The 20,990-nt window shown below is 58.5% G+C and overlaps 1 protein-coding gene across 2 annotated transcripts in view; it reads left to right on the forward strand.

Annotated features, from left to right (window-relative positions):
- The window catches only part of TEX264 (testis expressed 264, ER-phagy receptor), a 39,987-nt gene extending 20,192 nt beyond the window's left edge, over nt 1-19,795 (forward strand). For both annotated transcript variants that reach the window (XM_054837894.1, XM_054837895.1), the window contains exons 5-6: nt 11,285-11,456; nt 18,951-19,795. In XM_054837894.1, the coding sequence (XP_054693869.1) occupies nt 11,285-11,456; nt 18,951-19,264 (486 nt within the window). In that variant the 3' untranslated portion in view covers nt 19,265-19,795. The remainder of the gene's footprint in view (nt 1-11,284; nt 11,457-18,950) is intronic.
- The last annotated feature ends 1,195 nt before the right edge of the window (nt 19,796-20,990 follow it).

A 20,990-nucleotide genomic window follows, 5' to 3' on the forward strand; every position in this document is an offset into this window, starting at 1 on the left:
TGTGAGGAATTATAACAACCCCACAGGGGTGAAGGGGGGTGACGGAGCTGAGTGCAGCGGGGAGAGCAGGTTAGTAACCGCCCGCATCCCTGACTCTGGCTGCTTCTCACAGTGATAACTTGTGGATGGGCACGTGTTTGCATTGCAGGCCCCCTGGAAACTTCTGCTTCTGTCCCCTTCCCTTCCACACACCACCATCCAGGAGATGTCCTGGTATATTTAAAGCTGTTACAGTGTCCATTTCCCTTATCTTCGCAGCTCTGTGGGGTGCATCCTAAGGCAAAAGTGCTGCCTGAAGGTCAAGGACAGACCTTTAAGTCAGCTGGGAGAGTGGTTGGTCTAGGAGTCCCCGTCCCAGCGCGGTGCTGCGGCTGTTGCCTTTCAGATGAAACCCAAAGGGGTGTCCTGGCCCTGTGGGGATGAAGAGGATGCGCTGTGGCTGGTCAATGAGCAGTCCGGTCTGCAGCTGCCTGCCAGCTTCAGATATTTGCCGACAGGCTCATTCCCGCTCCGTGGCATTGTGAGGCACCCCGGGAAGGCTGGAGGGAGGGAAACCGTGGCCTTGTTCCTGCTGCAGACACTGGTATTTTCTCCCTGCCACTGGATGCCCGGTTACTCTTAGCTGTTCCTCTGGGTTTTATTTCTGCCGGGAGCTGATGGCAACTCCTTGACATGCAAAAAGGTAGATATCTATCATCTGCTGTGGCCAGCTGCTCTTCTTTTCATGCTGTGTGGATTCACAGCTTGGGGTAACATCCGCCCAGCAGTACAGTTACCAGACCATGAGTTGGCAAAAGCTTATCAAGAGGTCAGTGTTGGAGAAAGACTTGCCCCGGTACTTCTCTGCTGAGTGGTTCAGGAGATGAGCAAAGCGGAAGCAGCTGCTATGGCTGCAGGACCCGCCTGATGCTGTGGGCTCATGGCAGAGGAGCGCAGCCATCGGCTCCTCTCTGTTCTTGCATCCTCCTCCTTTCACATGCATCTCTAGGTGCCGTGTTCACTTGTTCCTCCTCTGCTCTGTTCCTGCCCCCCCCAAGAAGCCATCTCCTGCGTCTCCCACCAGTTCCCCTGCAAAACTGTGTCTCCCAGTGCAAGCTACTATGGGACCCATAGCCCAGCTTTATGCTGGGCCGTGGGGCACAGGACCAGCGTCCAAACCCCTCCTCTCTTGCTAGCCCAGACCCAGCAGCCTTCCTAGGACAGGGCTGCAGCGGCGCAGGACAGAGTCCACTCCCTGCCCATGATGAGCTGCAGCTGCTTGGGGAAGGGCGGTTGGGAACAGAGGTGCAGATATGCTTCCCCAAAGTCTTCCCCATCCTCCAGGTATGCAGAGCTTGAGGGAGGGCACCATGGCACTGGGAAGAGGAGGGGTGTCCTCTGGGTCTCGGGGGGCACTGATGAGGATCTGGGGTAGCTCTGGTGGCTGCAGCGTCGGCTTCGTCCTTGCCTAACTGGCTTCGATTTCATCTCCTGATTGATCTGCACAGTCAAACTCACAATCCTGTGCTGGCGGAGGAGCAGTTGCCAGACTGCAAAGGTCACTGAAAGCAGCTGCTCCGCTCCCCTGCTGCCTCCATCGCCAGCAGAAGAGCCTGGCTTCGGAGGCGCTCGGCTTGTGTCCCCGCTGGCACCGCCACTGGCTGGCACACCGTGGCAGCATGCTCGGCAGGCGCTCTCCTCTCCAGATCAAGGTAATGAGCCCCCTGGGACCCTGCGCCGGGGTCCCTGGTGAGCTGAGGAGGAGGAAGAGGTGATGGCTGCAGAGGAAAGGCAGGCACCCAGCCCCAACTCACCCCCCCATGCCTGGGCTGGGCAGGGCGGCTAGAGAGGTCGGTCAGCACGTGCAGCTGCCGAAATGGCATGGCCTGGCTCGAGGATGTCTGGAGCGGTCCTGAGGTCCCTGATGGATTTGCCTGGTGCTGCTTGTTCGCCTTCCTTACCCCCTCCTTGCCTCTCCCTGTGTTTCCACCTCCTCCCGAGTTGCAGGCAGCCTGCCCGTCTTTTTGCCTTTTGCTTTCTGCCCGCCAGCGCTGTTTGTTTGCGCTGGGGATTTCCTCAGGCGAATCGTTACTGCCGGCGGCATGCGGTGGCTGGAGGCTCTGGGGGCTTCGTTAGCCGAGCTCACCGGCAGGAGTTGTCGTCACGCTGGGGCTCACCAGGGTTGCTGGCTCTTTGCCTCGCAGGATTGCCGACTTTTTGGGGTAGAGGTGCACGCTCTTGGACATGGGGGTTTGAAGGTGGCTTTCCTGGAAGCCTGTGGGGGGGAATGTCTCTTGCTCCTTTATAAAAATTCAGAAAGGCACTTGTCTTTGGTTCTGGCTTGCTTTTAAAATGTGGGGATGTCTGTCCCTGGGGCAAGGGAAGGAGAAGGAGGAGCAGCAGTGAACCGAGGGTGAGCGGTGGCCTGTGGGTGAGTGACCTGCAGCGGAGAGCCCAGGAGGATCCCTGTCACCCGAGGCAAGCCTGGGCCTCTCTGAACAGGAGGTCAAACAGTCTTTCTCCACTGTTGGCTGCACTTAGCCGATAGCTTGGAAGATCCTCTTGTCCTGGAAACTTGCTTTCTGCCATCAGATTTGCCAACGTGCTGTACTGGTGACATGCTGGTGGACGTCATGATCATCTTACCCATTCCTCCTCAGCAAACCAGGCCAAAAACTGCTCAATCTTCCTCTTTGGTGGCTTTCCTTGCCTTCTAAATGAGGCAGATAAGCCTGACATTAAGTCCTCGTCGGTGGGGAGGGAAGGACTATTTTCTCTGGGAATCAGGCGGTTGCATCCCCGCTTTGCTCCAGGCTGCCGGTGGCTTTATCTGTGCAAGTTCAGCAAGGTTACGTTCTTCAGCTTCCCTTTTCAGCTTTCTCAGCTGCAAAGGGATGGTGTGAGGTTGAGCTTAGCTCATTGTGAAATATATTCCATGAAGCCTGGGAGCTGGGGGCGTTGCAGAAAGACAAGGTTGTTCAAGGAGGTAGGAAGGGATGGGGGGTATCTATTCCACTGCTCCATTTTCTTCACAGGGGCACTAATGTGACATGTCCTGGGTTTGTCCTGGTGACAAACAAGCTGTGGAAGAGCAGCTCCCATGTGCTGTGGGCACTAGGCACTTCTGCTCCATCTCCGTCACTTTGGTTTTGCTGCACAAGGGTTTCATCACAGGACCCGTTAAGGGTGAGGACGCGTGTGAGAAGGTTGTGAACAACAAGCCTCCACTGGATGTCCCTCCTGTGGAAGTGCAAGTACTCAGGCGAGTGGTGGCCCAGGAGATGAAGCCATCAAGGTGAGTTGGGAATGTTCACCTGGATGAGGAGCCCTCCAGGCTCTCAGCTGTGAGTTAGCCATGGAGAAAGATCTCTCATCACAAGAAACAACCTGTAGTTGGGTGTCTCAGGGCGAGGGGTTGTACTCTAGGTTAGGGCTTACTCTCCCTACGAGCAGCTTAACGAAGACCCATGTTTCAAAGGGGTTCCTTTTACCTGTGTGGTGCCCTGCGTAGGGTGGGAGGCTGCAGTGCGGCAAGCTGCCTGGCCGAGGCAGGACGGGCGATGATTCCTTTCCTGAAAGGCCCTGCTTTGACAAGAGGCAGAGAAATTGCCACAGCTGCAGCTCCTGGCAGCCTCGCTGAGGCAACAGAGCAGGCAAAGCTATTTAGCATCGCTCCAGTCATCCGTGATGGCAGAGATCATTGCATCAACCTCTTCAGCTTTGCGATTAATGCTGAAAAAGCATCCTCTGAGGGCTGGAAGGAGAGCGTTGGTCCCCAGAGACCCATGCTCCGAAGCAGAGGCAGCCCTCTCCAGCTGTGGTCCTCCTCTCCCGCAGTCTCATCCACCTCCTTTTGTGCGTGGCTATTGACCCGCACGCTCCTGTAACGATGGAGTTCCTGGGGACGGGGACTGGAAACCAGGACTGGTTCCTCAGGGGAGGAGAGATTATGTGGATTTATGCAGATTTCTTGTTTTATAATGAAAATCCAGTGTTTGAGCTTTCCGAGTGGTTGAAACCAAAGTCCCCTTCAGAGAGTTTGTGAGTGGCAGTGATGGGGAAGGAGGAGGAGAGGAAGGGATGCGGTTGCGGTCAGGTAGGAGGAAGAGTGTGAAAACATATAATGGAGCCCCAGGAGGCTGGTGAGAACTGTCTCCCTGGCTGGCTTTGCTTACCCGTGGCAGGTTCAGGAGCAGGGCAGAACTTGGGGACATGGAAAGCACTGAGTTATTAGGAAAATTATTTTTTTTTTTAATGCAGAAGTTTTCTTCACTTCTGAAACTCTCTGCTCCAGGACTAATTACTACCAAATAACTGTGACACCGGGGGGGACCCAAGCCCCATGAATTGTGTGTGTTTGCACCATCTGCTCCTTATTCTGCAGGTGATGTTCCTGTAGTTGGGGGCAGTAAAATATGTCCCTGGAAGCACAGGGACTAACGTACCTGAGCGTGTCCAGGCTGGCAGCCTTGTCCAGGGCTTGTCCTTCGCCCACACCAGGGGCTCTGGCTGCCTGTGGCTACTTTCTGAAAGGTTTTATCTCTCTGGGACTTGCTGCCCGGCTCACCTCTGAAGATGGGGGATGCTCCGGGATGCGCAGCAGGATTTCTCTTGCAGCTCAAGTGGGTGCTGGAAGGGGAGGAGGTCTGGGGCGCGTCACGCCTGCAGCGAGGCAGGACCGTAGATTACTTCCCTTTTGCTGGAGGATGGGAAGGAATCTCCATCCCGGGGAAGAGAATTTTCACAACTCTCACAGCAGCTTCCAGCAGCGCCTCCTTCCTGGGAGCCTGTGCCTGGTCCTTCTTGGGTGCTGGGACCTCCCATACCCACCAACCCACCCCAGCTCGTTCCTTCACCTCTCGGTTTGCCGTGCCTGACAGCTGCCGCTCAGCAGCTCCCGCGGCTCCGCCGGGGCAGGAGCAGCTGGGTGATTCGGTCCCAGGAAGCGCAGGCAGGCAGGCAGGTGGGCAAGGTGTAAATTGCATGGCGGGCTGCCTTCGCCAAGGTGAAAATGAAAAACTCTCCCAGCTATCGAGCCTGGCGTTTTGCGGCTCCCACGGTCCAAACGCACTCCTTCTCGCTGCTGTGGAGAGGATCTCGGGGGCTGATTTTCATCCGCCTGTCCCGAAGCCACGATGCTGCCGCGTCAGCAGGGCAGTGTCCTGGTTGCAGGCAGGACGGGGGCTTGCTGCGGGAAGAGGGGGAAGCGTGTTAGTGTGGAGGGCAGGAAGGGATGCTGATGGGCGCAGGAGGTGCTAATTGCTAGGCGCTGTATTTTGGTACCTGGAGGATTTGCTATCCTTTGGCGAGACTTTGCTGCTGCTGTAGCTCTGGTGGTGCCGTTCATTTTTTCTGCTAGCTGACGGAAACGGCCTTTTCTTGATTGCAATAATATCACCTTCTGTTTCTGAAACACCTCGCAGCCCGGAGGATTTGAAAGTAAAGTACACGTGCGTGGGAGCAGTCTCACCACCTCTGAAATGTGAGTTTCTCTCCAGGCTGGGAAGCAGCAGCTGTTTCGCAGCCCTCCGCAGCCTGGTGTTTGCGGCTGCGCCGTGTGCTGGAGCTGGCTCTGAGTGCCGGCCACTCCGGGAGACAGGGTCTGCCGGCTTCATGTGCACCATGCTTGAGCTGCAAGCTGAGATGTTGGTGTTTCCTTGACGCTTGATATACTCCTGGTGGAAAGCATACCTGCCTGCCAGCAGCTTGTTCCCCCTTCCGCCCAAACCATCTCTTGGGCAGGTGGTTCTTCCCCAGCCCCTGCCTGACTCCTGCCCCTCAGCCCAGGGCAGCCCTGGGCATCCCGGCTCCATCCCTGTCTCCCATGGTCAGGCTGGGCTCAGCACGGAGGACCAGAATCACAGGATGGTTTGGGGTGGCAAGAGGAAATGAAAACAGGGACATCCCCGGTCCGGGTCTGGGATGACAGGATGGCCCAGCAAGGAGCCTGTCCCCTGGCTGAACTGGGAGAGCACCAAGGGGTATGCTGGGTGCTGTGCAAACTGAACTGCAAAGCCTCTCTGCACTACCTAGCGCCCATAGTCTAAGATAAGCGGGAATGACACACCAAGCGTGGAGCGTGTGAGGAAGCGAGGAGGATGTGGCACACAGCGCGCTCCCTCCGGTCCTAGCTGGTGGCTCAGTTTCAGCTCTAATTTTAGCAACTGATTTTAGGGCTCTTCGGCTCCGTGCAGTTTTGTTGTTTCTTTAAAATTCCTGGGACCGAACATCTGACCCCTTCCCTGGGAGAAGGAGAGGATGGATGCCTCTGGCTGGAAGCAAGACATGGGGGAGTTGTGTTGCCTGAGCAGGCAGGAGGTGCTGGCGTGTGGGGAGGGGCTGGCAGGTCTCCTGGGGGTTTCAGCAGTGCCCAGTGGCAGATCCCTGGGGGGGTGCGTCCCTGGCTGGTGGCAGGGAGGGCAGCTCAGGGGGCTGCCTGGTGCCCCTAAGGTCGAAGAGTGGGAGCATCTGCCGGGTGACCGATCACTTGCTCCCTGTGGCTTTCCCAGTCCTGGCTGGGTTTTATGGTCATTGTTTCACACGTTGCAGGCAGGAGGTCCTCCAGCAGGGGTGGGTGACAAACACAGGCGATGGCTGTATACATATGGCACACTGGTGGACATCTCTGTGGGGGAGCCAGGAGCTGCTGGGCAGCATGGAGAGCTCGGTCCCCAGCCCTGCTCCAGCAGAAGCTTGGTGGTGGCATGAAGGTCCCCTCCTGCTCCCACAGCCACCGGCCTTGAAACAGCGACTCAGTGTGCTGGTGTGGCTTAACCATCACCCCGTGAGTCATGCCAGGAGGTCCCAGTGATGAGTTACGGGGGCTGTGGGGCCAGAGGGCTTGTGGCCAGAAGTGGGGTGAGGACAGCAGCTGCCTCCCCACCACCTTCCCGGTGACCCTAGAAGCGTTTGGGGCAGACAGTGTGTTCAGCTGGAGCCTGAGCACCAGCATGCCCAGGCATGACAAGGATCCTGAGAGCATCCGCAAGGCTCGCTTGCTGGTCTCCTAACAAGCTGAATTCTCCCAGCAGTGGGAGACGAGTCAGATCCAGTTGGTGGCATTTGAATTCCTGAGCAGACGAGCCTGACAGAGTGACAAAGCCGGTTCCTGCAGTGCCCCAGCTCGCCTTCTGCTTTCTGGCAGGCGCTGAGGGGCACGGCATGGCGTGAGCACCCTGCCACCTCCTTCCATTTTGGCGTGATTCTTCTGGGATTTTAATGACTGCAGGTTACGTCTCACCTGCCTTATCACATGTCCCATAGCCCTGGGACTGCTCTCCTGCCCGCCTGAGGAAGCAGAGGCATCCTCTGGCCAGGAGGCCATGCCCAAGCTGTGCCATGGGGTCTATTCCTTAACAGATGAGTGGGGAGAGGAAAATTTGTGCTGCTGGGGAGGTGCCACCTCCCACTGCTGGGGAAGGTCTCCTGAAATGCTGGTTCAGTGCATAATCCCTTTCTGATGCATGAGGCTGGAGGGTGCTCCATTCCTAGAGGGATGAGGCCAACCTGGGAAAGTCCTACAGGGAGTTAGGGGTGGTGGGTGGTTTGGAAACAACCCAGGGGTAAAGACTGGGCAGGGTGTTATTTCACCTGGGAAAGAGAAGTGCAAGTGTCTTTCCCTACACAAACCCTTGTTCCCAAGAGGATGGTGAGCAGCACCCCACCACGGCCTCAGATGGGCCAAGAAAGACTTGGCTTCACGGGCAGCAGTGGGTCTGACCTAGCAACTGTATGTCAGAGCTGCTGTGCATGTCAAGACTGAACTGGTGGGCTTTGGATGCATTGGCCTTTGCTACGTACATGTAGCTTGACTGTATGTATTACATGCAATAAATCCCATGCTTTGGATGGCCTGCGGAGTGTCCTGCATAGAAAGAAGCCCTGCACACTGCGCTGCCACCTCCATCTTCGCTGGCTGTGGGAAGGGCGAGCTCCAGGCGGCAGCTGAGAAGGGAGGTGGCACAGCACAACCTTGCGAAGGGACAAGTCCCCTTCCCTGCCCTACTTACTGGGTCCTGCTGTCCTAGCCAGAAGCCTGGCCCCGATGCCGTCGGTGCCCCACTGTTCACCTCTTGCTGAGCTCCTCCGCCCGTGTGAGACTGCATTTGATTTGACTCGAGGGCTCTGCCTTGCAAACTCCACGTCCACCTTGCTGCTCCATCTGTTGGCTTAGCTGCACAGTTAGCGAGGGGCTTCCTCCTTGGCTACAGAGCGCTTTATTGCCTGTTGAGCATCTCTGTTGTGTTGCCATGTTGTTGAACCTTCACTAATTCGCTCTCTGCTTACACCTTTGCCTTTGGACTCTGCTCTCCAGTCTCTCTGGGTTCTTTCCTTCCCTTGCAGCAGCCTCACAGCCTTCCTCTCTGCTGGGATAATCCTAAGCCTGCTCTGCCCTATGCTGACACCTACCTCTTGGTTTCACTTTGCTGCACCTCTGCCCGTGCTTGCCTGGCCTCTGCCTCCCTCCTGATCTCCTTTGGGATGATCCCAGGGATGATGTCCCTTGCATCCCCTCTGGATGATCCCCTTATTCCTTTCTGTTGTTCTGGCTCCCCGCCTTGTCACCTCTGCCCTTTCCTCAAGTCTTTACGCAGCCTCATCCCTTTGGCCCCAGCCCGGATGGGACAGCATCCTCGGCTGCCACGTCCCTGCTCCTTCTTGGACATGTTGTCTTCTCCTGGGCCCAGCTGCCAGTGCTGAGCTCTGCAGAAGCCCCATGAGGAGCTGGGTTGCTCCAGGAAGAAGCACAGAAGCAGGGGCCAGCTCACTAGCCTGGCTCCCAACTTGATTTGTACAGGCATAAATTAGGACCATCAGGCTCTGGTTTCCCTCCCGTTCCTTTTGAGAAAACCCCTGGATGAATTGGGAAGAAGTCAAGCACTGAGCATCCTTGTAGCTCTCTGTAATGAGGCAGGGGTTGGTGTTGACAGTGAGCGTCCAGCCACATCAGCATCATCCCACCGACCTGGTCCACGGCCGTGGGCTTTGGCTGCAGGGCACCTGGGCTCTTCTGGCTTCAGGGAGACAAAGCTGCTTCCCACCCTGGCAGGGTGGAGCATCCTCATCTCTCTTATAGGATAATCCTTGAGTATGAAGCGGCATTTGGCTCAAGAGCCAGTCCAGGACTCTGTTTTTCATACAGCTGTACATTTTTATTCCTTAAAAAGCCACGATTCCCACATTTCGTGTGCGTGGAGGGGGTGTTGTTTGTGCTTTGGAGGAGTCACTACTATGGCTGTGTAATTGGAAGGGGAGATGTAGCAGCCTAGATAAATTGTAGGGAGAGAGTACCTCCTAGATCTGCTCTTTAGGACTCCCAGGGTGGTCTTTGGGAGGTCAGCTTGGGATATCTTGGAAGCTGGACTGGAGCCCTGAGTTTTTTGACTGATTAGAGACCTCATGTGAATTTAGTGAAGGTCTTTTTGCTCTAAGATCCTTTGAGTTGTCCCCGTCTGCGTTAAGTGGTGGAGGGCCAGCTGGATGCATCCAAAAAACCTGCGAATCTTGGAGATACCCGTCTCTGGTATGTGTTGCAGTAACCTAAAATAACGAACCGAGCTGAAGATTGGCTGATGGGTTTGTGGTTGGTAGAGCAAGGGGCAGAGCGGTGGGGAGGGTTCTTGTCTGCGTTGTTGCTGAAAAAGTAGGAGTGATATGAGCCGCCTCTGCTCTGCTGCTAAAAACAGCCTGGCTTGTTTTTATTTAATACAGTTTTGATCTGCGTGTGTTAGTGTTTCACCTGCCTGCGAGTGGGAACTCCGGGCCCCGAGCGCCTTGGAAGCCCGCCCGTGTCCCCGCACGTCCCTGCGGCACTGGGATCGCGAATGTGGTTCTTCCTGGGATGGAGGAGGCATTCTGCCGAAATTCAGACTCGGAGGCGTTGGGACAGGACGGGTAAAGCTTCTGCTGGGGTTTGGTTCCTCCCGTCTGTCCACCTGCCACAGCCACGACCCTCGGTGCCCTCCAGGCTCTCGGTTCGTGTTTCTGCCACTGGGTAAACCAGGGCTCTGCACAGCCAGCTCCTGTGGGCTTTCCCAGGAAAACAGACCCGAAAATGGCTCACGTGGGGTTTTCTCCCTGCATTGCTTGCGCACCATCCTGCCAGCACGGAGGTGGCTTTTCAGGCGGCCTTGAGGCCAGCGCTGGGGGAGGGTCAGCGTTGGCTCCCCTCTGTCATGGATTCTGCCCGGTGCCGGCATTTGGCCAGGAAGTAAATGACTCAAAATCAGCTTGGTCCATCCCCAGGGGCAAAGGGAGTCGGGAATGAACAGGCTTTTGTAAGGTCATGTTTGATGTCTCCATAGAGAGGGGCCAGCCCTGGATTTGGGGAGCCCTGGAGGGACAGGGACCCTGACCGAGGATGTCTGGGCAAGCTGTGCCCGAGGGATGTGTCAGGGAGGAAGACAATAGTTGGGGCAAGGAAGAAGAGCAGAGTCAGGGCAAGGAGGAGGAGGATAATCGAGGTGGTTGCAGGGTTAAATAAAAGCTGTCAGAGATTTGAAAAGGGGAAAGAAAGAAAAAGAAAACCCGCTGAAGAGATGCTCTCCCTTCTCACCCGGCTTGTAATCAGCCGCCCCCTCTGCCAGCAAGCAGCCGGCGGGCGGGCGGGCGAGGAGGGGGTGGCAAGAGGGGTCCAGCTGCTCCTCGGCCCAGCTCCGGCACCCTGAGAATCCCCACAGCCCCGGCTCGGCGTGGGCCGGGACATGGCCGGAGCGGAACATGCCCCCATCATGGGTCCCTTGGCTGAGGTCTTGGAAGCGTGCTGCCAGGAGGAGGTGGGGTGAGGAGGAGGAGGGGGAGTTGTCTGAAATGCCAGGGATTCATCTCCCACTCCCCCTGCCCTCGCTGTTCTGAAAGGAGCTGCTTGAGCTGTCGGCTCTGGATTATATTAATTAGCGGAGAAGTGCTACGCCTGCTCGCGGGGCCGTGCTGCCAGGAGAGACCGGAGCCTTGGCAGGTCCATGCAAAGCAGCTGCTGGGCTCCCTGAAACCCCTCGCTCCAGCCCAAAACGAGCACGCTGAGCCTCCCCGGGGCTTCAGCATCTCCTCCTTGAATCCAGATGGCTGCTCACCCCTGGGGCAGAACCCGCCAGCCCTGGCACGTGGGGGCTGTTGCAGTAGGGAGAGGGGCACTGTGGTTTCAGGATAGGACCCACTGCTCATTGCTCGGTTCCTGTGTCTATGGCCTGCGGGCGAAGCGGGTCAGTCTGTGACGCTGCCAGGCCAGCAGGCCCATGTTGTGGGGGGCTACTGGGGTGTGGGGTGAGGGCACATTCCTGATCCGTGGTCCCCTGTTGTCTTTCAGGAGAGGAAGCTGTGCGCCCACCCCCGGATCGAGATCTACAAGGAGGACCACATCTACTTCGTGTGTCCCCTCGCCCGCCAAGGGGACTTCTATGTGCCTGAAATGAAAGAACTGGAGAGGAAGAGCAGGGCTGCCGCAGCTGAGGCCGAAGATGCCCAGACAGACATCACAGGTATCTGTGGTTTGTGCATGGGCTCCGTCATAGGTTGGCATCACCCCTCCCAAAGGTGGGGGTCCTGGTGTCCCCGGTGCTGCCACCTGAGCAGACAGAGAGGGGCCAACCTGCGCCCACCCGGTGCCCAGCCGAGTCTCAGCACACCTCTTCCCCTCACCCTGGGCTGAGATAGGATCTCGTCCCCGAGGTGTCACACCAAGCAGTGGGGAGCACCTGGGCACGCCTGTAGCATCAGGGCAAGGGCCAAGCTGCCACTGAGCCGCAGGCCCACTGTTGTCAGAGCCGAGCTGGATCTCGCAGCTTTTAGTTGCAGCTGGGCTTGTTTTTCTTCTTGTCATATACATCTTCCTTGATCTCATCTTCATCTGTTACATATTGGGATTGCGAAGAGCTTAAATACCAGGTTGCTGTAGCTGGTGGTGGAGTTGCCCGATAGCATCTGCTCAGCGGGATCTGTTGGAGTCTGGATGTATTCATACAGGAAGGGACCACAATGGCTGTAGGCGCAGAACAGCAGTGCTATAGTAACCCGAAATGCTAGTTGCCGTCGCCGGCCCACGTGCTCACATGTCTGCGAGATGCGGGAGCCCGCTAGCCGAGCATTCCCAGGTGCTGGACGGCACGGCCCGGCACGGCCCGGCACGGCCCAGCCGGTCGCTGACGGGGGCAGCTGCTGCCTCCTGCCCCACAGGTTGCCCACGCTTGTGTAACGGGCATGAAAAAACCATGACGGCTCTCCTCGCCTCCCGGGGAGTTTGGTCATTTTGTTTAACACGTCTTCAGGTTTGGATTGCTTTAATTCTTAATCGCGTGCGGCATAAAAGCAAGCCTGGAAATTGCTTTCTGGGAGCTCTGTCCATTTAGCACTGCAATGAAGAGTCTAATCGGAGCTGTTTCTCAGTGCTTCGAGGTCCTGTGTTTTCGCGGTACTCACTCAGCTCTTCGCCTTTTTGTCTGCCGTGCGTTGGGGCGGCTGCTTTGGACACCGGCTCGGCTTGGCCAGAGGCACCTCGCAGCCCGCTCCCTTCAGCAGCTTCCTACGGTTGCCCTGTGGTTTCGGAGAGGGACGGCAGGACCCATGTGAGCAAAAAAGCTGCTTCAGGCCATTGGCTCCGGCAGCAGCGTGTGCTCAGGGGGCGCACGGCCCCGTGGCGTGGCCAGAGCTGCTGCCCTGCACCCCGGCTGTCTTGGTGCTTTCTCTAGGATGCCACTGCCAGCATGCCTGCGGTGGGAGAGGCCCCTGCCCTGCTGGAAGAAGGGCTGGGAAGGTTTTGCCAATTTTAGATGCCAAATGATGTTGGACTTTCTCATGCCGAAGACCCCTGCCCTGGGCCAGGCTCCCCGGCAGCAGCTCTTGGCAGCTCCTCCACCCCCCCTCCCCTTCCAGTCGCACAGATGAGCTTTTGTAGGTACAATCTGATGTGGTGTCATCTGCTGAGTTTGCACAAAACCAGCTTAAAATAATAATAGCTGTGAGAGGTTGGCCTTGTCTCTAAGACTAAAGAGTTGAGCTTGGATGTTGGCACTGTGATCACCGTCACTGCTGGGCACGGCAGCAGAACCAGGTCTGGCGGGGCATCACATCCTTGCTCCAGCCATTTGAGAGGGCCGAGGACACGGCAAGGCTTTGTGTTGCTTGTGCTGCTCCTGCCTGAGGCTCTTGGAGGTCCCCATGATCTCCTGCATCCCCATAATGTCGCAGTGCCCTGGGCCGGTACAACTGCAGTCACCTGGGGAGGGTGACACCCCGTGGGGAGGTCCTGGGCTTGGAGAGGAGATGGTGCCCAGTGAGCACCCTTGTCCCACCACCGCTGGCCTGCTGATGCCGGGGGCTTGGTTTGCTGCTGTTGGGCTGCCCCTGGTTCAGCAGCAGGATCAACGTCAGGAGGCGAGGTGGGAAGCAGCAGCTGGTGTCCTCGAGCTCTGCATCTCGACTCCAAAGTCCCACAGGGATTTTCTGAGCCTCAGTGTGAGAGGAGATCCCACTGGAGGGGGACAGCCAGCAGATCTCTCTGCCCAGCCACTCGCTGGAGACACCTTGAAGTTGATGCCTTACAGATTGAGACTGGTCCTTCCTTCTCAAGTATTTTCTGTGCTGGGATCTGTGCAACCACCTCTGAGTTGGAGGAAGAGAAACCCACAATCTCTTTTCCCATCCTTTTTTACTCCCTTCTTCCTTGGGGAGCTGCTCAAGGGAGACGCCTTCCACCAGTGTGATGGCCATAAGATCTTCCTGACCCTGCAGATCCCGGGATGTCTGTGACAGCTTTCGAGCTTTCCTCTGCCAGCTGGAGGGTGGGTGCAGCGACGTCCCTGTCCGCTTTTCAGTGCGGTTTCCCCTCAAGCCCAATTGCATGTATTCGGCTTATTTCTTGACCCACCTCAGCTCTGCCAGTGTTTCAAATGGTCCTGCCCTGACGGAGGCTCAGCAGCACTGGGATGCTCCTGGGAGGGTGGGAGAGGGCAGTGGTCCCTGCTGGTGGCACTCAGCTCTTCTGGCCATGCCTGAGCAGTGCAAATCAAGACGCGGGGCCCTGACACCCTGCTGCCTCGCAGGGCGAGTGGGGGGACTGGGGAGGTGCTGGCCCCCCTTTTCCCCTCGCTGAGGTAGCTGAGGATGCTCTATGCAAAGCAGCCTTGGGCTCCCACTCCTGATGGGGCAGCAGATGAAGCCTGCTCTTCCCTCCCTCTCACAAAATACTGAAATAACAGCAACAAGCATGCGATTCCAGAGCGAGCGTAATATTTAGTAATACTCTGTGTGGACGCAGCACCCCTTGGTCACAGCTCACGAAACTCCCTGCCAACAGCTGTATTACGCTTTCTTTGAATTAAAGACTTCGGGAGTTCCCAGTGGAAGGCGCTGTCATTTCTCCTCACCTGTTGATGTGGCTGGTGCCAGGTGGAACCGAGCAACTTGGATGCACAAGAAAAGCTTGGATTTGTTTTCTTGAGCCTCCTGACCTTGGAGCACATCTCTATTTAGGTTGTCGTCTGCTGTCCTCCCTGCTCCTGAGCTCACCCTGCAAGGTGCTGGGTGCCTGTGGCTCCAAGCAAAGCCAATGGCCATAGAAGCTGTGGGGCGCGACCCGGGGTCTCCACTTTCTGCCGCCGCTCTGTGCAGAGCGGGGTGCTGGCAGCTCTGCTGAGGACGAACACGCTTGGCACGTAAGGAAGGGGCCGGGGGCTGCAGCTGCCTCTGCACCAATTCCGTCCCTTCTTCACCATCGTCAGGGTCATCGGAAAGACGGGAAGCATTTTTGGAAGGCGGCTGACGGGTCTCCAGGGGGCCAGTGTCAATCACGATTATTTGTTTTGTACTTAATTATTTTTCAGGGCTTTGGCATCAGTGCAGCACTCAGCGGGCACTCGCTCCTAGCTCGCTCTGAGCAGCGTGCTCTCCAGCGTGACCCCGCTGCAGTGCGTGGAAGGTGAAAGCAAACAAAAGCAGCCTCTCAACACGGGCTTGCTGGCATGAACACAGATGTTTTCTAAGCACGTGGCTCTGCCCAGAGTCTCAGGTGCTCGTTTTCCTGGAGCTGAGTCTGTCCAGCAGCGTCTGGGTGCAACCGATGGCATCACCCGCTGAGCCCCAGTGCCACGGGGGGGCACCTTCCCTGATGTGCTCTGCCTCATCCCCGCTTGCTTCCATCCTCTGAAGAGCCCTGCCTGTTCTGCCTGCCTGTCCATCCCGAGAATGGTCTCGGTGGGCAGCTCCTGCTGGTCTGCCTGCCCCGGCCCCTCTCCTGGTGGCTGCGTGTGAGCTTCGGGAAGCACAGAGGAGCTGTGCCCCTCCTGGCAACACATTGATCTATTATTTAGTGGCAGAGGCGATGAATATTTGATTGAACGGGGGGGAAAGAGAAGGCCCGCGTGCACCGAGAGGGGAGCAATGCTCAGGCATCAGTGTCCTGCTGGGGCGATGCAGGAGGGGAGCCAGACCTTCCTGGGGAACTTTGGGGCTGCCAGTACCTGGGGTGGCACAGGGCTGAGCTGCCCGGGGGGGCTGCTCCCTGCCAGGCTTGTTAGCAGTGTGGGGTGAGTGGTTCCTGTTGCACCCATCCCTGGATGGTATCTTGGTGTTGGCTGCTTGGCTTCCTGTCTTCCTAGGTGGCCCTGGCCTTTGGAGGGCTCCTCAACACCCTGGTGGGGCTTCAGCCCGGGCTGTGCCTCTTTTTCCCAAATTAAAACTTCCCAGGTTCCCCGTTCCTGCTGAGTGAACGTGCAGTGGGATGGCTATGCTGTCCTTGGGGGAGCAGAGCAGAGAGGGGGGTTTCCACGGGACAGCCAGCATCTCGCTGCATGCCAGAGGGAAAAGCCACGCTGGATCCGGGTGCTGTGCCGGCTCCCCGTGCAGGGACTAGCCTTGGGAAGTGGGATGCAGGGGATGGGCAGCAGCTCGTGGGGGAACCAAGCAAGGTGCCTGGGGCGGGATGGAGAAGTGGGTGCGAGGGCTGACGGAAACCTCTGTGCCCACGAGATGAGAGCTGAACCCCTGCTTACCCACAAGGTGCCTTCCAACGAGGCTTTGGTTGCCCTCTTGGAGCCCCGCCGCGCTCCCTGCTTGGTCTCTCTGGGCTGTGCTGGGACAGTTGGGGGTTCCTGCCACGTCCTCCTGCTAGACCTGACTCGGCACCATGCCCAGCAGCAGTGGCTCCGTCTCTTGCCCTGCCTGCCCTGGCCATCTGTCCCCGGCCAGGCTGGATGGCCACACCGGAGCCAGCCTTGTCCTGCACGGAGGAGAGTGAGGCTGCTGAAATGGGCAAATGTGCCAGCTGAGGCTGCTCAAACATGATCAGAAGTGAGAGAGTGGTGAAAAAGTGCCTGGCTGAAAGGAAACAGGACTCGATTTATTGTCGCCCTCAGAGCGGGGGAGAGGGAGGTGGCTGCAGGGGTGAGGACAGCGGTGCTTTCCCGTGGTGGCAGCTTGGAGCAGCGCGTAGGTTGGCTTCGTCTCTGTCTTCTCCTTCCTAAGCTGCTGCTCCTCTCCTCGAGAGCTCCTTTGCTTTGTGGCATGGGGTTACGTGATGGCTTCCCAGTCGAAACAGCCCCCGGGGTGATGTGGGAGGGGTGCTGTGCAGGCAGGGCATGGCTTGGGGAGTCAGGGTCACTCTTGTTCCGGGTTTCAGAGGGACACGAGATGACCATGAATGAAGTGAGTTGTCATGAAGCCATGGTGGGAATGTGTCCGTGGCACCTCAGGCCACCAATTTGGCCAAATTGGATTTTTTTTAAATTTTTTTTTTTTTTTGAGATCCCTGGTAGAGACCTTGCAAACCCTCAGCTGGCTTCAAGGCTTGGGGGCCGTGTGCTCCCCTCCGTCCCCCACAGCTCCGTCTTCCCATAAGCTCCCTGCTGACCCACTGCCCTGCCGAGGTCCTGCCAGGTGGGATGGCACCTCCTGCCTTTCTGCCACCTGCTTGGTGGCCACCATCCCCTTCAGCGAGCACTTTGCTGGCAGTGTGCCGAACATCCTTTTTAACTTAGAGTAAATGCAGTTTCCATGTCGAGGCGCTCCCCGATGCTGCAGCAAACGCAGCGCGTGTCGGTGGGCGACGGTTTTTTTCTCCTTTTCATGGGGGGTTCACCAGGCACCGCTTGGGTGGGCGGCCCAGGGCTCAGCTCGTGCCAGCTGCCAAAGCGGTTGCGTGCCACGGCTGAGGTGAGAGGGTGGAGGATCAGGCTCCTCTCTTGCTGCCCGCTGGGTGGGATGCAGTTGAATTGCCCTCCGGGCGGGATGAAGGCAGTACGCCATCCAGGTGGGATAAAGCAGCAAGTATGCCGCCTCTGTGGGTCTTTCCCAACTGCTCCTCGTCCTACTGCCACTGCTCGGTCCTCTCCGAACAGCCCTCGCTCAGCCGGCAGGACTGTGGGATGATGCCGCTCAGAAGGCAGAGGACTGCCATTTGCAAGCAGTTCTGCTGGCAGCCGCCCAGGCCGGGAAGAAAAACAGCAAAAAAAAGGGATTTAAGGGTGATTGGAAGGAAAGTTCCCTCCCTGGTGGGTCTCCTCCGGGGAATCCGTGGCTGCCGTGCAGCTTGAAGGGCGAGCAGCCCAGCCCCGGCCACCCCGGCTGCAGGAGCGCAGAGAGGCTGGAGATACCTGCGGGGGCCCCATGCCAGCAGCTGGGGACAGAGCCGTGCTGGCAGGAGCTGACGTGGAGGAGAGGGCTCTCCTCTCCCACCTGGGAGCCCCTCGTCAGTTGCCGCCATCCTCTTTGCCACTTCCCGGCCCCACTGGTGACAAGCTGCAGTCCTCTGCTGCTTCTGCTGCCAAGCGGGTCTCCTCCTGGCTTTCCTCCTGGCATGGGGCATGATCCTCCGCGGGGGCGTCCGGCCCGGTGTGGATGGAGCCCCCGGGGGAGCAGAGGTGCGGGGAAGCAGCCGAGCCCCCCACGCACACTTCCCACCGGTGCGAGGCGGGTGGGAAGAGGGTGGAGCAGGGAGGGCAGCGATGGAGGAGCCCGCCCAGTGTTTGCTGCCTCTGTCGTAATTAGCAATGCAGATCTGCAATGTTGTAATCAGCGACGTGGATCTGTGATGTCATAATTAACCATGTGGATCTGTGATGTCATAATTAACAATGATTAATGTTTTACAGGAGGATTTTGTCTCCCGGCTGGTTGCTCCGGCAACAGCACCGAGCTGCCGGTCCCAATCTGACACACTTGTCTCGTTGTCGACTCCTTAATTGTGTTGTCAACCGAGCTAACGAGGCAGGGATCTGGGGAGGGGGCGGTGGGCCGAGGGGTCTGCCCGGGCAGGCAGGGGCAGTCCCCAGGGGGGCTCGGCCATGAGAGGGGGTGTAGGCTGGCAGCCAGGTGACATGGAGAAGTGCTGAGCCGGCTCCCCCGTCCCCTGGCACTCCAAGGCCCACCTGCCGCTGCCCCGCCTGCCTTCGCGCTGCCACCAGAGCCGACGGCGGCGGGGAAGCCGTGCAGGGAGTGGGTTGTAGGGGGGCTGAAGGCAGCGTTAGGATGCCCTGGTGGGAGGCCAGACACACACCCGCCTCTGATAGCAGCACATCTCAGGACCGACCCGTGTGCCACCTTCCCCTTGGGTGCTCGAGCCATGCTGCAGCTCCCCGTCACCCTCGCAGCACAACGTCCTGCTCCTCACCTTGTTCCCGGTGCTGTGATGGGGCCAGCGTTGTCCCCGGCTCCCAGGCCCGGTGTTCTCCCTAAGGGTGGGCTTGCCGGGTCCTCAGTGTGTGTGTGGAGAGCAGCAGCGGGGCCAGGGCACGGCTGGGAAGCTGGGTGGTGTTTGTGATGGCTTGGGGGTGTCCTGATTTCAGGGAGCTGCTTGAGTCCAGCTCGTGCTTGTCCTGACCTGGTCTCTTCTCAAAGTCACAGGAGGTGACAAGAGGTAGGAGCTGGTCTCCACTGTGGCCTGACATTTCTGAGGTTTCTGGTGGCTTCAAAGGCTGTGGCACCCCATCCCCATCGCCTCCTTCCTGCAACATTCACTCCCTCCCCTTCTCTTTCCATCCCAGGGGCTGACACCATGAGCGAGACAAGCTCCATCAGCATGGAGGCCACAACCGACAGCAGAGACACCTCGGTGGCCACCTCCATCCTGCTGCCCTTCCCAGCCAGCCGCGGCAGGGAGGAGGCGGACAACCGCAGCGAGCACAGCTACAGCGAGTCGGGAGCCAGCGGCTCTTCCTTTGAGGAGCTGGACCTGGAGGTCACCGGGGACGTGGAGGCACCCCCAGGCCTGCTGCCCGACGTGGGCTACACAGGCAACCAGGAGGTCACAAACAAGTGGACCAAGGAGCCCATCGCTGCCGAGAGAGGAGAAGAGTGAAGCGGAGACCTGGCTGCCTCGCCTCCCGCCAGGGTTTGAGTTACTGGGAACCGGTCACCTTTCCCACGTCCTTCCTCTCCAGCCAAGAGATTTCGGTCACTGATTCCCCCTGGGACCCACTCTCCCTCTTTGCAGAAAGGGTGTTTGACCGTTTCAGGGACACTGGGAGGCGGGGAGGTCTTCTGCAGCACTCGGCGGGCGTGGGGTAGGTGCAGGTTGGGGGGGGGCAGTGAAATATATTTGCCGTTTCTGTGTCTCTAGATGCGTCGCAAATTCCTCGCAGGCGTCTCGGGGTGGTGGTGGTGGATAGCAGAGTTGTCCCTCCTCTTTGCTGGTGCCCCTCTCACCACAGCTTCTGCCGCACCGCCGCGTGTTTTCTAGCACCAAAGAGCCGTGAGTAGGGTCAGTTGGGTTTGTTCCCCTCTTCTCTTCCCCTTGCTGAAAAATGGAAACATCCCGTGTAAAAACCTGGTCCTCCTGGCACTGCCACGGGTGCTTGCGGGGTCTGTAATAAAGTGGATGCTTTTCCTCGCTGGTGGCCGGTGGCATTGCTGACTGCCTCTTGGCCGATCGCGCCGTCCTGCCCCGTGGCGGGGAGGGGGCTGCGGGTGGGAGGCTGACGGTGGGCTGCCCCCCACACCCCCCGACCGACCCGAGGAGCTGCCCGAGGGCTCTGCATCTCCGCTGCTCGGCTCGTTCCCTGCCTGGGCAACCCAGGGGGTCCCAGGGACCGTCCCCAGCTTCTGCGAGGTGCGGGGGGAGTGGGGAAGGATCCCGGCTGCCGTGCTGAGCTGAGCTGGGCTGGGCTGGAGGGAGGTGGCATTCCCCCTCATCTTGGGAGCCTGCTGAAAGTAAAACCAGTAAAGCCAGGTCCCTGGCTTGCTGGTGCGACACGGCAGGTCCAGCGGCGGGGGGGACCAGCCTGCCTAAGCAGTGCCACCTGCCTGGCCCCGCGGCTGTGGGGTGCAGGCAGGGAGGGCTGCCCATACTGGTCCCGGTTCCCTGTCTCCCAGCTGAGGCAGCAGCCTGGACATCGCCACCACAGTGCCCCGGGGCAATGCTGGGTGCCGGAGCACCTTGTCCAGCTGGCAGAGCTCAGCCCCTGCCCTGCCCTGGTGCCCCCAGTGCCTCTGGCAGCCCAGGGCGGTCAGATGTGGTGGCCCAAAACCAGGGCTTGGGGTGGGGGGACAAGGGACAGGGGAGGCCTGGCTGTCCCTCCGCAGTGGGGACGTGTCCTCCCTGGCTTGGAAAGGTCATGATTAGTCCTCAGCCAGTGATTGACATGAGATTGTTCATAAATATTTTGTGCTCTGAGTGATAAAATATTAAACTCCTCCAGCCCACATGGAAAAATATTGCTCTTCCCGGTGTTTATCTTTGTTGCCGGTTATTACAAAACTGCCAAGCCCCCTGAAATATTTATGGCTGGCTGAGGCTCTGGGGGGGATGTTGGAGCCAGGCAGCGGATCCTAACACTGCTTGTCCCCTAACCCCACCGAAGATGGGGGCTGGGGAGACTTTGCCATCGTCCTTCTGCTGTCAGCAGTGCCAAAGCAGCAGCCGGGAGGATGCAGCCGGTGCTGGGGCACGTGCAAGGCTTGTGCCAGGTCCCGTCTGCCCAGGGGGAAGCGGGACCTTGGTGGTGCCAGCATCCTTCAGCACAGCCAGGCACGTCTTCCAGCCCTCCCCAGTTCTCTGCCCACCCCGGCCGGCAGTGCCGAGGTCC

The sequence above is a fragment of the Grus americana genome, chromosome 11 (genome assembly GCF_028858705.1).
Source record: "Grus americana isolate bGruAme1 chromosome 11, bGruAme1.mat, whole genome shotgun sequence".
Taxonomy (NCBI): Eukaryota; Metazoa; Chordata; class Aves; order Gruiformes; family Gruidae; genus Grus; species Grus americana.